This window comes from Scyliorhinus canicula, chromosome 11 (genome assembly GCF_902713615.1).
Source record: "Scyliorhinus canicula chromosome 11, sScyCan1.1, whole genome shotgun sequence".
Classification (NCBI taxonomy): Eukaryota; Metazoa; Chordata; class Chondrichthyes; order Carcharhiniformes; family Scyliorhinidae; genus Scyliorhinus; species Scyliorhinus canicula.
In genome coordinates, this window is record NC_052156.1 from 95,352,494 (window position 1) to 95,369,977 (window position 17,484).

Consider the following 17,484-nt stretch of genomic DNA (forward strand, 5'->3'; position numbering starts at 1 on the left):
GTTTCCCGGACCGAGGCGGCGGTTTCCCTGACCGAGGCGGCGGTTTCCCGGACCGAGGCGGCGGTTTCCCGGACCGAGGCGGCGGTTTCCCGGACCGAGGCGGCGGTTTCCCGGACCGAGGCGGCGGTTTCCCGGACCGAGGCGGCGGTTTCCCGGACCGAGGCGGCGGTTTCCCGGACCGAGGCGGCGGTTTCCCGGACCGAGGCGGCGGTTTCCCGGACCGAGGCGGCGGTTTCCCGGACCGAGGCGGCGGTTTCCCGGACCGAGGCGGCGGTTTCCCGGACCGAGGCGGCGGTTTCCCGGACCGAGGCGGCGGTTTCCATGACCGAGGCGGCGGTTTCCCGGACCGAGGCGGCGGTTTCCCCGGACCGAGGCGGCGGTTTCCCGGACCGAGGCGGCGGTTTCCATGACCGAGGCGGCGGTTTCCCGGACCGAGGCGGCGGTTTCCATGACCGAGGCGGCGGTTTCCCGGACCGAGGCGGCGGTTTCCATGACCGAGGCGGCGGTTTCCATGACCGAGGCGGCGGTTTCCATGACCGAGGCGGCGGTTTCCCGGACCGAGGCGGCGGTTTCCATGACCGAGGCGGCGGTTTCCATGACCGAGGCGGCGGTTTCCCGGACCGAGGCGGCGGTTTCCATGACCGAGGCGGCGGTTTCCATGACCGAGGCGGCGGTTTCCCGGACCGAGGCGGCGGTTTCCATGACCGAGGCGGCGGTTTCCCGGACCGAGGCGGCGGTTTCCATGACCGAGGCGGCGGTTTCCCGGACCGAGGCGGCGGTTTCCATGACCGAGGCGGCGGTTTCCATGACCGAGGCGGCGGTTTCCATGACCGAGGCGGCGGTTTCCATGACCGAGGCGGCGGTTTCCATGACCGAGGCGGCGGTTTCCATGACCGAGGCGGCGGTTTCCATGACCGAGGCGGCGGTTTCCATGACCGAGGCGGCGGTTTCCCGGACCGAGGCGGCGGTTTCCCGGACCGAGGCGGCGGTTTCCCGGACCGAGGCGGCGGTTTCCCGGACCGAGGCGGCGGTTTCCCGGACCGAGGCGGCGGTTTCCCGGACCGAGGCGGCGGTTTCCCGGACCGAGGCGGCGGTTTCCCGGACCGAGGCGGCGGTTTCCCGGACCGAGGCGGCGGTTTCCCGGACCGAGGCGGCGGTTTCCCGGACCGAGGCGGCGGTTTCCCGGACCGAGGCGGCGGTTTCCCGGACCGAGGCGGTCCATCCTGGTGGTTGACAGAAAGTTATCTGAGGCTCCAACCGTAGAGTTTCTGGTGGAGTGGAAAAAGCTACAGATGGAGTTGAAAATGCTATCCACCAGGAAAGCAGTGCGCCAACTCTGCCAGACTGAGCAAAGAAAGGTCAACTGAGTGTTTGAGACTTTTACCGAGGACTGTACACCTCCGAACCCCCTGACCGGGACATGGGGATGAAATGGTGCCTCGATGTACTGGACATGTCAGTTGTAGGGGACGATAGACGGGGGGTGGGATGGGGGGGGGGGGGGGGTAGCTGGAGCTGGAAGCACCGATAGGATTGGGAGGAATCATAGATAGCATCAACTCAATGCAGGTGGGCTTCTATAAGAAATCCGCATCAGCCCTGGCCCCATACCTACAGGACATGTTCTTGGACTCGCTCGCGAAGGGCACCCTGCCTCCTACGTTAACACAGGCCACGATATCGCTGATACTCGAAAATAATAAGGACCTATCGGAATGCAGAATCATACAGACCAATTTCACTACTTAATGTAGACTTGCGAAAGTCCTGGCCAAGAGATTGTGAGCTGCATACCTGAGGTGGTAGCAGAGGATCATTCGGGCTTTGTCAAAGGTAGGCAGCTGACTGTGAACATCAGGTGGCTGCTGAATGACCCCATCGGGGAGAGAATACCAGAGGTGATTGTCTCCCTGGATGCAGAAAAAGCCTTCGACAGAGTCGAATGGAAGTACCTCTTAGGGTACTGGACTGGGGACGGGTTCACCTCAATGGAAGTCCTGTACAATGCCCCCAAGGCAAGCGTTCGGACAAAAAGCACCAGCTCTGAATATTTCCAGCTACACAGCGCCACAAGGCAGGGATGCCTACTGTTTCTGCTTCTGTTTGCCCTGGGAATTGAAACCCTGGAAATCGCCCTTCGAGATCCGAAAATTTAGAAGGGCATCCAAAGAGGAGGCGGAGAGCATAAAATGTCGCTCTCTGCGGATGACCTGCCCCTCTACGTCTCCGATCCACAGAACGGCCTGAAAACAATCATGCAACTGCTGGAAGAGTTCAGAGCCATTTCGGACCACAAACTCAACCTGGACAAGAGCGAGGCTTCCTGGTGAACCCTAACGGGGGAGGGACAGAGCTGGAGGGACTACCATTCAAACAAGCCCAAATCAAATTCCACTACCTGGGGATCCAGGTAGCCCATGACTGGACACGCATCCACAAGTGGAATCTGGCCAGTCTGGCGGAGGAAGTTAAAAAGGAACTACATGGGCAGCACGGTGGCCTAGTGGTTAGCACAACCGCCTCACGGTGCTGAGGTCCCAGGTTCGATCCCGGCTCTGGGTCACTGTCCGTGTGGAGTTTGCACATTCTCCCCGTGTCTGCGTGGGTTTCGCCCCCACAACCCAAAAATGTGCAGAGTAGGTGGATTGGCCACGCTAAAAATTGCCCCTTAATTGGAAAAAATAATTGGGTAATCTAAATTTATAAAACAAAAAGTAACTACAGAGATGGGGTGCTTCCCTAGCGAGGAGGGTGCAGACGGTCAAAATGAACGTACTGCCAAGGTTCCTCTTCCATTCCCAAGGCGTATTTCCACAAAGTGGACAAAATGATCATGGCGTTTGTGTGGGGGAGTAGGAACTCAAGAATCCCCAAGAAAACATTGCAAAGGAGTACAACTAAGGGTGGTCTGGTCCTGCCGAATCTACAGTATTACCACTGGGCAGCCACAACCGAGAAGGTGAAGGGATGGATACGGCAGCCAAACACGGAATGGGTAAGGCTGGAGGAGGAGTCCTGCAAGGGAACGGCCCTTCGAGCCCTCGCCAGTACTGCCGCCATCCCCCAACAAAGTACACATCCTGTCCAGTGGTGCTGGCCACTCTGAAAACATGCAACCAAATGAGGCCGCATTTCAGAATAATCGGGATATCCCCCATGGCCTCTATCTGCGGCAACCACAGATCCCCACCAGCCATGCTTACAGACCTGAACCTGCTGTCAGGACAGGAACTCAGACACCTCCAAATGAAACACTTTCTCCGCAAGAAGACGGCAGGATACCCCAGGGCCCCAAGGGACACACTACTGGAGGAACTAATAAACAAGGACAGCAAGGGGGGGGAAACTGCGGGAACATATAGAGGTGGGTACTGGATAGGGCAGGTCGAGCACTGGACGAAGCCAGACAAAAATGGGAGGGTGAACTGGGGACAGAAGTGGGTTGGGGACTCTGGAGCGAAGCACTGAGCAGGGCCAACACCACCACCTCCTGCGCAAGGCTCCGCCTAATGCAGCTCAAAGTGGACGGTGCCAGGGGGGCTTGGCCAACCACAACCACATGTTCTGGGCCCGCCCCAGACTTGTCAGGTTCTGGACAGCCTTCTCCGAGGCGATGTCCAAGGTTGTGGGGATGAGGGTGGAGCCTTGCCTGAGAATGGCAGTCTTCAGGGTATCACCACTGGGCAGCCACAGCCGAGAGGGTGAGGGGATGCATACGAGAGACAAACACGGAATGGGTGAGGCTGCAGGTGTCCTCCTGTAAGGGAACGACCTTCCAAGGCCGAGCGACATATGTGGAGATGGGCGGATGCCCTAGCTTTTGTTTCCCTTATCGCACACCAGAGAATTCTGCTCGGTTGGTCATCAGCAAACCACCCACAGCTGCAGACTGGCTGGCAGACCTCTCGGAATTCCTCCACCTGGAGAAGATCAAGTAACCAGCCGAGGGTTAGATGAGGGCTTCCACAAAGCATGGGGGCCATTCATCAGCCTGTTCCAAGACCTGTTCGAGGCCAATAGCAACTAGGGACAGAGGGGGTGAGGAACGGAGGGAGGAAGACAACGGAAGATACACACGTGAGAGAGGGGAAGGGGAGAAAGGAACCCAAGGGGGTCACAGAGTGGAACACGGGGTAAAAGGATAGGAGGAGAGGGGTCACGCAGCTCCTCCTTCCCCCCCCCCCCCAACCAACGACAAAAACAGAAGACCTGACAGAAAGAAATGGAACGCAGTGTGTGACGCCAAAGGCAGAAGGCATCACAAAGAGGGATTCTAAGCCACCAACAAAAGGAGGGGGAGGGGAGGCAGATGAGGGCAACCACATGTAAAAACTGTCGATAAGAAACAACTTTATTTGTCAATATCAGACACACTTGAGATGTTACTCCGTAAAACTGTAAAATACCAATAACAACACTTGTATTTTTAAAAAATGAATTGGTCTTGGTACCTCATCAACTGAAAAAGCAAGAGTGGCATATGGCACAGTGGATAGCACTGGGACTGCAGCACTGAGGACCCGGGTTCGAATCCTGGCCCTGGGTCACTGTCCGTGTGGAGTTTGCACATTCTCCACATGTCTGCGTGGGTTTCACTTCCATAACCCAAAAATGTGCAGGTTAGGTGGATTGGCCATGTTAAATTGTCCCTTCATTGGAAAAAAAATAATTGGGTACTCTAAATTTATAAAAACAAACTTTAAAAGCAGCCAACCTATCCAGTATCTCTTCCTCATCAATTTTTTAAAAATATATTTTTATTCCAAACATAGCAAAAACAAAGAGAGTGTAACCCGTACAACAATAGAACAGGTAAATTTGGTGCAAACAGTTTGTCAACTTTTTATTTTGGTTTGACAGAGTAAAAAACATAGCCCCCCCCCACCCCTGCCCAGTTGCTGGGCACGACCTTGAAGACGGTGATGAACTGTTCCCACTTAGAGTGGAAACCTTCCTCCTTCTTGATAGCAGATTTGATTTTTTTCCAGTCTTCGGAATTCTGCCGGGTCCACCAGCCAGTCCAAGGCCCAAGGTGTCCCCACTGATTTGCACCCAAGGAAGTCTTGTCACCGAGCAGTCAGGCAGGCAAAGGCCAAAATGTCGGCCCCTTTCCCCTCGAGCAGCTCTCTGGCAAGTCCACCAGTGGACAGGGCTCCATCCTGACCCCCAACATGGCCTCAAAGAACGTGGGCAGAACTTGACCAGCTTTAGGTAGAACATGTGGGAGTGGTTCGCCGGCACCCTCTGGCATCGCTCGCATCTATCCTCCACCCCAGGGAAGAACCCACTCATGCGCGCTCTGGTCAGGTGTGCCTTATCCACCACCTTCAATTGTATGAGGCCTAGTCTAGAGGAGGTGGAATTAACTCTATTTTAGGATCTCACTCCAAAGCCTTCTTCCTAGGTCGAGGTCGAATTCCTTCTCCCATGTCTCCCTTGTCTCTACGATGGGGCCCTTATTTCCTCCGACAACCGCTCGTATACGTCTGTGATACTCAGATATTCTGAGATATTCCCCCTCTCCCAACTCATCCTGCAGTGTCCAGCAATGCGTGCTTTGACAGCTGAGGGAACGAGGGGCCTTCTTGCGGAGAAAGTCCCATATTTGGAGATGTCTAAATTCATTCCCTTTCAGGAGTTGAAATTTCTCCATCATCTGCTCAGGACTCGCAAACCTGCCATTCACATACATGTCCCCAAAACTCACCACATCTTCCTCCCTCTTCCAAGTTCTGAAAGCAGCTGGTTGTCGCAAATTGGTACCGATACAGATGTGCCCCTCGACCTGAAATGGTGCCTGAATTGGTTCCAGTCTTTCAACGATTGTACCACCACCGGGCTTGTCGAGAACCTGGCCAGGGAGAACAGGAGAGGGGTATCAACCAGCACCCTCTGGAATGTCCCTTATCATGATGCTTCCTCCACCTGCTCCTACACCGACCCCGGCTCTCCCACGCACACTTTCTGCGTTCGCTGCTCAGTAAAAGATTTGTCAGTGCCAAACCACCCGAGCACTGTCCCCTCTGCAGAAGGGTCCCTAGAATCTGGGATTCTTTCCTGACCACATGAAGGCCAAAATCTGTTTATCCACCTTGGCGAAGAATGATTTGGGGAGGAAGGTCTGGAGTGACCGAAATGCAAATAGTAAACTCGGTGGGAAGTTCATTTTTATTGTCTGCACACTCCACGCAGGGAGAGCGGTGGGAGTGAGTCCCACCTTTGCAGGTCCTCTTTCACCCCTTCCACCAAACTAGCCAGGTTCAGTTTGTGGAGCCAGGCCCAGTCATGGGCCATCTGCATCCCCATGTACCTAAACTTAGTTTGAGCCTACTTGAATGGCAGTGCTCCCAGCTCCACTTCCCCTCCCTGGGGGTTAATCAGGAAGATTTTGCTCTTACTACAGTTTAGTTTGTATCCTGAGACAGCACCAAACTGACTCAGGAGCACCTGAGGACCTGAGTGTGATCACCAGTGGCTCAATTGCCAGAACGAACAGCAGTGGCGACACCCGGCATCCCTGTCATGCCCTTGTACAACCGGAAGTAGTATAGGCTCACGGCGTTCGTCCAGATGCTTGCCATGGGAGCCCTCTACAACTGTTTAATCCATGAGATTAACACTGGACCATTCCCAAACAGTTCCAGTACCTCAGAGGTATTTCCACTCCATCCAGGGCACTTTAGGGCAGCGCCAGGGTCCCAGGTTCGATTCCCCGCTGGGTCACTGTCTGTGCGGAGTCTGCACGTTCTCCCATATGTGCGTGGGTTTCCTCCCACAGTCCAGAGACGTGCAGGTTAGGTGGATTGGCCTTGTTAAATTGTCCTTCGTGACCAAAAACTATAGGAGGGGTTATTGGGTTATGGCGATAGGGTGGAAGTGATGGCTCAAGTGGGTCGGTGCAGACTCGATGGGCTGAATGGCCTCCTTCGGCACTGTATGTTCTATGTACTCTATGTACACCCGGTCAAAGGCCTTCGTTGCATCCATGGTGATGATCATTTTAGGTGTCTCCTCCCTGGGTGGGACATAACAACGTTGAACAGTCGCCTGATGTTAGCAGACCTTTTGACAAACCCGGTTTGGTCCTCCGCAATCACTCCTGGCAAGCAACTCTCCAGTCCTCTTGCCAGGACCTTAGCTAAAACATTATATTGGTGTTCAGAAGTGAGATAGGTCTGTATGATCCACACTCCACCGGATCTTTGTCATTCCTCAGAATCAATAAGATTGAAGCCTATGCCAATGTGAGCGTCAAGGCCCCTGCGACAGCAAGTCGTTGATTTCCCCAGCAAGGTGGAGCCAGCACCGCCGCAAAGACCCATCCGGTCCCAGCACTATCCCAGATTGCATGGAGCTGATGTACTCCAGTACCTCCTCCAAACCCGACCATCCCTGCTTTCTTCCCTCTTCCACATTCGGGAAGTCTACTCTGTCCAGAAATTGTTTAATCACGGAGCCCCCCTCCCGGGACTCAGATGTGTACAGCCCCTGATAGAAGTTTCCGAAGGCATCATTTATCTTTTCTGGAGCTGTAACCAGCTGACCTCCCTTGTCCCTGACCTGTGCTATCTCCCGTGCGGCCGCCTGCTTCCACAACTGGTGGGCCAACCATGCTCAGAGAAGGTCCAACAGGCGGCTGTCCGTGTCACCATGCTCAGAGAAGGTCCAACAGGCGGCTGTCCGTGTCACCATGCTCAGAGAAGGTCCAACAGGCGGCTGGCCGTGTCACCATGCTCAGAGAAGGTCCAACAGGCGGCTGGCCGTGTCACCATGCTCAGAGAAGGTCCAACAGGCGGCTGGCCGTGTCACCATGCTCAGAGAAGGTCCAACAGGCGGCTGGCCATGTCACCGTGTTCAGAGAAGGTCCAACAGGCGGCTGGCCGTGTCACCATGCTCAGAGAAGGTCCAACAGGCGGCTGTCCGTGTCACCATGCTCAGAGAAGGTCCAACAGGCGGCTGGCCGTGTCACCATGCTCAGAGAAGGTCCAACATGCGGCTGGCCGTGTCACCAAGCTCAGAGAAGGTCCAACAGGCGGCTGGCCTTGTCACCAAGCTCAGAGAAGGTCCAACAGGCGGCTGGCCGTGTCACCATGCTCAGAGAAGGTCCAACAGGCGGCTGGCCGTGTCACCATGCTCGGAGAAGGTCCAACAGGCGGCTGTTCGTGTCACCATGCTCGGAGAAGGTCCAACAGGCGGCTGTTCGTGTCACCATGCTCAGAGAAGGTTCAATAGGCGGCTGGCAGTGTCACCATGCTCAGAGAAGGTCCAACAGGCGGCTGGCCGTGTCACCATGCTCAGAGAAGGTCCAACATGCGGCTGGCAGTGTCACCATGCTCAGAGAAGGTCCAACAGGCGGCTGTTCGTGTCACCATGCTCAGAGAAGGTTCAATAGGCGGCTGGCAGTGTCACCATGCTCAGAGAAGGTCCAACAGGCGGCTGGCCCTGTCACCATGCTCAGAGAAGGTCCAACATGCGGCTGGCCTTGTCACAGTGTTCAGAGAAGGTCCAACATGCGGCTGTCCGTGTCACCATGCTCAGAGAAGGTCCAACAGGCGGCTGGCCATGTCACCATGCTCAGAGAAGGTCCAACATGCGGCTGTCCGTGTCACCATGCTCAGAGAAGGTCCAACAGGCGGCTGTCCGTGTCACCATGCTCAGAGAAGGTCCAACATGCGGCTGTCCGTGTCACCATGCTCAGAGAAGGTCCAACAGGCGGCTGGCCGTGTCACCATGCTCAGAGAAGGTTCAATAGGCGGCTGGCCGTGTCACCATGCTCAGAGAAGGTCCAACATGCGGCTGGCCTTGTCACAGTGTTCAGAGAAGGTCCAACATGCGGCTGTCCGTGTCACCATGCTCAGAGAAGGTCCAACAGGCGGCTGGCCATGTCACCATGCTCAGAGAAGGTCCAACATGCGGCTGTCCGTGTCACCATGCTCAGAGAAGGTCCAACAGGCGGCTGTCCGTGTCACCATGCTCAGAGAAGGTCCAACATGCGGCTGTCCGTGTCACCATGCTCAGAGAAGGTCCAACAGGCGGCTGGCCGTGTCACCATGCTCAGAGAAGGTTCAATAGGCGGCTGGCAGTGTCACCATGCTCAGAGAAGGTCCAAAAGGCGGCTGTCCGTGTCACCATGCTCAGAGAAGGTCCAACATGAATCGTGGCAACGCTCACAGCCTTCCCAGTTGAAATCAGCTTGAACTCCAATTGCAGTCTTTTCCTTCCCACTAGCAGCTCCGACATGCAGAGCGCTGCTGATCCACCTCTGATCTGGAGTCAGTCAATCGCTGTTTGACTGCCCCCCCCCCCCCCCGCCCCCCCCCCCCAATCCCTGTGGGACATGTACGAATTATTTCCCCCTTGATCACCTTCAGTGCCTCCCAGAATGTGGAGGGTGAGATTTCCCAATTCTGGTTGTTGCTCACGTAGTTACCGGTGGTCACTGCCGACTTTTCACATAAAGCCTTGTCGGCGAGGAGAGCCGTGCCCAACCTCCACGATCTACCTCCAACCTCACATCCACATGTGGTGCATGGTCTGAAATAACTATTGCTGAACATTCATCCCACCACTACCACTGGAAGCACTGATTTCCTCAATACAAAGAAGTCTATTCGGGAATATGCCCTGTGAGCATGTGAGAAGGAGGAAAACTCCTTCTCCCTCGGGTGGCTGAACATCCAAGGGTCTTCCCCTCATCAATTCCATGAAAACAGTCCGCTCTTTCGCCAGTCCTGACTTTGCACAAGACCTGGGACTTGATCTGTCCACCCTCGGGTCAAGAACACAGTTAAAGTCACGCCCCCCCCCCCCCCCCCCCCAATGATCAATTGATGGGTGTCGAGGTCGGGGATCGCTGCCAATGATTTCTTGATAAACTCTGCACCATCCCAGTTTGGGGCTCACACATTCACCAGTACCACCTGAGCACTATCCAAAGCCCCACTCACCATTACATTACATCCCCCTGAGTCTACCGGCTATTAAATAGGGTTGCTACCATCTCGTCTCACGTCAAAATGTGACAGATACGCTTGTCCCACCCAGCTCTTCCTTACCCTCATCTGGTCCTTGGCCCTCCGATGTGTTTCTTGTCAAACGATTACATCAACCCTCAGACGTTTCAAGTGGCGGAAGACTCTGACTCTTTTGACCGCTTAAGCCCCCTCGTATTGCAAATGACCATTCTGACGGGGACGGTGAGGTCTCTGCAGCCCCCCTCTTTCAGGGTCAGCCATAATCACCTTGTGGATATGCCACTGCATGCTCAGGTTTGTCTTTTTCTGGGCAGCAAAGTGGCACAGTGGTTAGCATTGCTGCCTACGGTGCTGAGGACCTGGGTTCGAATCCCGGCCCTGGGTCACTGTCCGTGTGGAGCATGGTGACAGGGCCAGCCGCCTGTTGGACCTTCTCTGAGCATGGTGACACGGACAGCCGCCTGTTGGACCTTCTCTGAGCATGGTGACACGGACAGCCGCCTGTTGGACCTTCTCTGAGCATGGTGACAGGGCCAGCCGCCTGTTGGACCTTCTCTGAGCATGGTGACACGGCCAGCCGCATGTTGGACCTTCTCTGAGCATGGTGACACGGCCAGCCGCATGTTGGACCTTCTCTGAACATGGTGACACTGCCAGCCGCCTGTTGGACCTTCTCTGAGCATGGTGACACGGCCAGCCGCATGTTAGACCTTCCAACATGGAAGGAATCAAACCTGTTGGACTTTAACCTGGTGTTGTAAGACTTCTTACTGTGCTCACCCCAGTCCAACGCCGGCATCTCCACATCGTGTGGAGTTTGCACATTCTCCCCGTGTCTGCGTGGGTTTTACCCCCACAACCCAAAGATGTGCAGGATAGGTAGATTGGCCACGCTAAATTACCCCTTAATTGGAAAAAATAATTGGGTACTCTAAATTTTAAAAAAAAGAAAAAAAAAAGGTTTGTCTTTTTCTGCAATCCGTCCAAAATGGCAGCTGTCAGTGTCCTCAATCAAACCATCCGACCATGAAATCTGTGTAACCAGCATTCTACTCTCCCTCTGCCCCCTTCGATCGGATAGCCAGCCTCCTCTTCTATAGACCCTTCTCCCATCCCCTCCCCATAGTACCCCAAGGAACCAGCCAATCCCAGCATGTTGGCTTTCCGCCCAACCCTGCCAGACGCCACCCCTTTCTTGGGTGACTGGGTACGGTCCACCCTTGCACACCTCCCATCTACAAGCATGCTTGCTAACATGGTGGCCCCAGAAACAAAACCTGACAATCCTAACCCACATGGTCTAAACTAGTCCTGTACCCCCACTCCACCCATTCAGAGTCACTCATATTGGAAGAGGAACAAAATAGAAACCCAAAGAGAAGTTCCAGACTCCCCTTTACCCAAATAGATTAGCCCCGATACCTGTAGGGTTCAGCCGTGTGATCCCAAACAGAGAAAGCCCACAGGATCTGTAATCTAACAAAACAAACACGTGTAGAAATTCCCAAATAATGAACATCTAAAACATCACGGTGGGCAGCACAGTAGCACAAGTGGCTAGCACTGTGGCTTCACAGCGCCAGGGTCCCAGATTCGTTTCCCCACTGGGACACTGTCTGTGCAGAGTCTGCACGTTCTCCCCGTGTGTGCGTAGGTTTCCTCCCACATTCCAAAGACGTGCAGGTTAGGTGGATTGGCCATGCTAAATTACCCTTCGTGTCCAAAAAGGGTTACGGGGATAGGGTGGAAGTGAGGGCTTAAGTGGGTCGGTGCAGATTCGATGGGCCGAATGACCTCCTTCTGCACTGTATGTTCTATCACAGCCCACACTCAGTTTTTTCCCAGTCCATTCTTCTGTACAAAGCCATTTGCCTCCTCCACTCTGGTGAAGAAATGGTCCCTGTCCTTTAAAGTGACCCAGAGTTTTGCCGGGTGAAAACTGCCAAATCGGACTTTACTTTTGAATAGTGTTATTTTGGCCATATTAAATTCTGCTTGGTGGTTTGCCAAGTCGGCCCCAATGTCCTGGTAGATATGAATGGAGTATTCCTCCCAGTCACAGGTCCACCTGGTCTTTGTCCATCTTTAGATGCATTCCTTATCGTGGAACTTGTGGAGTCTGACAATTGCAGCCCGTGGTGATTCCCCAGATCGTGGCTTCTGCTGAAGCGACCTGTGGGCACGGTCCACCTCTCCCTGACCAGTTTCCCGAGCATCTTCGAGATGTATTCAGTTGGGGTCTTAGCTTCTGTGCGCTCTGGTAGCCCGACGATCCAGCGGCTCTGGCAGCGAGACCGGTTCTCCTGGTCATCAACTCTGGACTTCATGGTCTTTTGGGTCGCCGCCAACATCGTTATTTTGGTCTCTAACGAGGCAATTCATCCGGCCTGCTCTGTGATCGTCCTCTCCGTTTCCAGGATCATCGCTCCCTGCGACCGCAGGCACTGCTCCACCCGGTGTATAGACCCTCCGAGAGGGCCCAGTACCGCCTCGATAGGCATTTCCATTGCCGACAGCAGGTACTCCTTTCCTGACTTTGATGTTTCTAGGGTTTTGCCGCTATGAACACCATCAGTCTCTCCGTCGAGGACTGGGGTGGTATTGGCGACTCTGCATGGTCCACCATGTTCGACTCTGCACTACCACACGGATCCACTGACTCCATAGCAGGATTTTACTCTGCTTGTTTTTATTCCCTTTTCTTTTTGCCCAGCAGCCCGCCAACATTTCCATCTTCACTTCTGGTGCCGTTTATCGGGTTGAAAAGGTGCAAATACCAGTTTTCAGGCAGGAGCAACCTTTTATGTGGCTGCCAAGCTCATGGCCACCACCTGAGGTCCTTTCTCATCAATTTTAACCATGCAATGCCTCTACTTCCTCCTTTTACTATGACTTGGGTAGCATTTTCTTCCATGGTGAAAGAGGTAGGACGCAAAGTACTTATTTAGTACCTCAGCAATGTCCTCTGTCTCCATGCTTCTGTCCTCTTTTTGGTTCTAATTTTCCCCACTCCTCCTCTTGCTACATTTTTATTATTTACATCCATAAAGAAGATTTTTGGATTTAATTTTATATTAACTGCCAGTCTCTTTTCTTACTCCCCTTCTCACTTCCTTTCCAAACTTTCCATATTCAGCCTGGTTCTCATTTGTATCATCCACCTGACATCTGTCATGTCCTCTTTTCCTGCTCCATCATAATCTCTATCTCTGACTTATTCAGGGAGCTCTGAATTTTCTTGCCCTATCTTTCCATATCTTGAGAATGTTATTTGTGTAAACCCAAACTATCGTCTCTGTGAAGGCAGCTCATTGTTCAGTTACTGTTTTGCCTGACAATCTTTGATTCTAATTTATCTGGGCCAGGTCCATGTTTACCCCATTTGAATTGGCTTTCTCCCAAAATATTCCCCTACTGACATTTGGTCCATTTAATCCACCTCAGTCCCAAGAAGCAGGTCTGTTAATGCCTCGTTTCTCATTGGATGCAAACATACACATACAGAAAATTCTCCTGAACACCCTCTAGGAGTCCTTACCTTCTCTGCCTGATCTCAAAAATTCTCCTGAGCACCCTCTAGGAGCCCTTGCCTTCTCTGCCCGACCTCAGTCAATAGTCAGGTAATTTAAATTCCTGCTATAACTACCCTTACATCTCTCAGTAAATTCCTTGTAGATTTGTTCCTCTACATTTCACCCAGTAGTTGATGGCCTGTACACAACTCTGGACAATGTAATTGTACCTCAATTATCTCTTGGTTCTAACCAACTAGATTCTGTCTCTGACGCCTCTCGGATGTCCTTTCCAGCACTATAATGTTCTCTCAATCAATCCTGTTACTCCTTCTCTTCCCTTACCTGAAGACCTTGTTTCCAGAAATATTCAATCCCTAGTTCTGCCCTTCTTTGAGCCAAGAACTGTTGATAGTTTTATGGTCCCTATTACTGACTAGCTTTATATTCCAGATTTATTAATTGAATTCAAATTCATACCATAGTGGGATTTGAAACCAGGTCCCTAGAGCATTAGGCTGGCCCTCTGGATTACTAGTCCAGTGACATTACCAATACGCCACCGTCTCCCTGAACACTGGTGACCAAAGTCTTGCATTAAGAGACTGCTGAGACCTATTAACAGAAAGCTCAGTATAAATTTGCAGTGCTCTGTCGAGAACAAAAATTGTTCCCTAAGCAGGCTCAAGTCCGTAAATTCATACTTGGAAGTTGTTATAGGGAAATCAGTGTAGTTAATTGGGGCTTGTGGTAATTCCAGAACCATCCTAAAGTTACATGATTTCATCATGCCTTCTACATCTGTGCGTGGGTTTCCTCCGGGTGCTCCGGTTTCCTCCCACAGTCCAAAGATGTGCAGGTTAGGTGGATTGGCCATGCAAAATTATCCTCGGTGTTCAAAATTGCCCTTAGTGTTGGCTGGGGTTACTGGGTTATGGGGATAGGGTGGAGTTGTGGGCTTGGGTAGGGCGCTCTTTCCAAGAGCTGGTGCAGAATCAATGGGCCGAATGGCCTCCTTCTGCACTTTAAATTCTATGATTCTATGAAATGCTAGAATCTATTCTGAAGGATATGATGAATGGACACTGTTTGGTTATAAACAACATGGATTTATGAATTGGAAATCATGTATGAACCTGTTAGATGTTTTATGAGGATGATTCTAACAGAATTGATAATGGGGAGTCGGTGGACGTAGTGTACGTGGACCTTTTTGAAGACTTTTGACAAAGTTCCCCACAGGAGTTGATTACCAAATTTAAAGCACATGGGGTAGGAGTTAATACACTGGCATGGATTGAGGATTGGCTAAGAGAGAGTAGGAATAGACAGGCCGTTCTCACATTGACAAGGTGGCATGGATTGAGGATTGGCTAAGAGATAGTAGGAATAGACAGGCCTTTCTCACATTGACAAGGTGGCATGGATTGAGGATTGGCTAAGAGAGAGAGTAGGAATAGACAGGCCGTTCTCACATTGACAAGGTGGCATGGATTGAGGATTGGCTAAGAGAGAGTAGGAATGGACAGGCCGTTCTCACATTGACAAGGTGGCATGGATTGAGGATTGGCTAAGAGAGAGTAGGAATAGACAGGCCGTTCTCACATTGACACGGTGGCATGGATTGAGGATTGGCTAAGAGAGAGTAGGAATAGACAGGCCGTTCTCACATTGACAAGGTGGCATGGATTGAGGATTGGCTAAGAGAGAGTAGGAATAGACAGGCCGTTCTCACATTGACACGGTGGCATGGATTGAGGATTGGCTAAGAGAGAGTAGGAATAGACAGGCCGTTCTCACATTGACAAGGTGGCATGGATTGAGGATTGGCTAAGAGAGAGTAGGAATAGACAGGCCGTTCTCACATTGACATGCTGTGACTAGTGGGTTAATTTTAACAAGGATCAGTACTCGGGGCCCCAGCTGTTCACAATATATAGCTGTGATTTGGGTGTGGGGACCAAATGTAACATTTCCAAATTCACGGATGATACAAAGCTAGGCTGGAATGTGTGTTGTGAGGAAGATGTAAAGTGGTTATGGGAGGATTTGAACAGACCCAGCGAGTGGCAGATGGAATATAATGTGGAAAAATGTGAGGTAACCACTTTGGTAGAATGATCAGATGTGCTGAGTGCTTCCTAAATGGTAGGAAATGAGAATGTGTAGATACACAAAGGGACCTGGCTGACCTGTCCATAAGCCACTGAAGGTTAACATGCAGCTCAGCAATCCATTAGGAAGGCTAATGAAATGTTGGCCTTTACCACAAGAGGATTTGAATACAGGAGTAGTGAGGTCTTGCTTCAGTTGTATAGAATCTTGATTAGGCCGCACCTGGAGTATTGTGAGTAGCTTTGGTCCTGTTACCTCGGAAAGGATATTATTGCCATAGAGGGAGTGCAATGAAGGTTCACCAGATTTGTTCCCAAAATAGCAGGACAACTTTGTGAAGAGAGATTGGGCAAACTGGGCCTGTATTCCCTAGAGTTCTAAAGAATGAGAGGTGATCTCATTGACACCTACAAAATGCTTAAAAGTATAGACTAGGTAGATGTAGGCAAGATGTTTCCCTTGACTGGAGAGTCGGGAACCAGGGTGCACAATGTCATAATAAGGGGCAAGTCACTTAGGACCAAGATGAGGAGAAATTAATTTATAAAGAGGGTTGTGAACCTTTGGAATTTTCTATCCCAGAGGGCAGTGGATGCTCTTTGATTGAGTCTGTTTGAAGAGATTGATCGATTTTTGATTAATGTGGAAAAATTTGAGGTAATCCACTTTGGTAGAATAATCAGATGTGCTGACCTGTCCATAAGCCACTGAAGGCTAACATGCAGCTCAGCAATCCATTAGGAAGGCTGATGAAGCCTTTACCACAAAAGGATTTGAATACAGGAGTAGCGAGGTCTTGCTTCAATTGTATAGAATCTTGGTTGGGCCGCACCTAGAGTATTGTGAGTAGCCTCTGTTAACAATAACAGAAAGGGTAATGGGGATGGTGGGTGTAAAAGCCATTGAAGTGTCTGATCAGCCATGATCACAGTAAATGGCAGAGCAGGCTTAACGGGCTGAATGGCCTACTCCTGTTCCGATGTTCCTTTGCTATTGCAGTAAACACTGGAGATTTTGTAGTTTAATATTTGCTTCCTTGTGTTGGATCGAACATTAATCAATGCTGTATATAATGACAAAGCTTTACACACTGTCCTTCTCCCATTTCTTGTTCCTACAGCTTAGGATGGAGTACCTTTCACTGATGCACGCCATCATCCGCTCAACAGATTACATGTATCACCAGCACCGCCTCCCTGACCTACAGGTCACATTCCAGCGAATCCTGGCTGAAGAGGAGAATGACCAGCCATGTCAGATGGACAAGCTAATCATCAATGAAATTTATAAAGAATTTCCAAACTTTGCTGTTTAAAGTATGTTGAATACAAACACTTGAAAGATTAGCCAACGTGGTTCTTCTAAATTGCTCATCCCTGTTGACAATATGCTTTTATCTGTAACGAAACCCAAAGCCTTTCTCAGCCTTACGAATGTTTCTTTGACTTGCTGTGAGACTTTGTCCCCTCGACTTGCTACAGAATGGTGAAGCATTGTGACTGACCGTTGCTACACTGTGGTCTACAGTGGGTTTATGTGCATTTTAATCGCGTGTGAAACTCAAGTAACTATGATATAGAAGCCTTGCACTAACAAAAATATTTAACTGACAGCAGAATATTAGGGAGGGAATTTAATGAGGTACTGTACAGCATCCTGCTTATTTCACAGTATGCCAGTTGATAAGTTAGCCAAGCTAACACTGAGCTAACAGATCAAAAACAGAGCAGATTTCTGTCTGACAGTCAGGATACTATTTGCAAGTAAAGGTCATTAATTCTTACAATCATCTTGACATTATGGCTGTAAGGTGGAACCAATTGAGTGGTTCAGGTAGCAGCCAAATGACTCTGAGATAGCTCGAGCAGTTCAAGGATGTCAGC

General features: G+C 51.5%; 1 protein-coding gene across 1 annotated transcript in view; it reads left to right on the top strand.

Annotated features, from left to right (window-relative positions):
• Positions 1-16,947, top strand: part of LOC119973775 (NCK-interacting protein with SH3 domain-like) — a 226,907-nt gene extending 209,960 nt beyond the window's left edge. Inside the window, exon 17 of the mRNA XM_038812198.1 lies at positions 16,722-16,947. Within this exon, the coding sequence (XP_038668126.1) occupies positions 16,722-16,916 (195 nt within the window). The 3' untranslated portion in view covers positions 16,917-16,947. The remainder of the gene's footprint in view (positions 1-16,721) is intronic.
• The last annotated feature ends 537 nt before the right edge of the window (positions 16,948-17,484 follow it).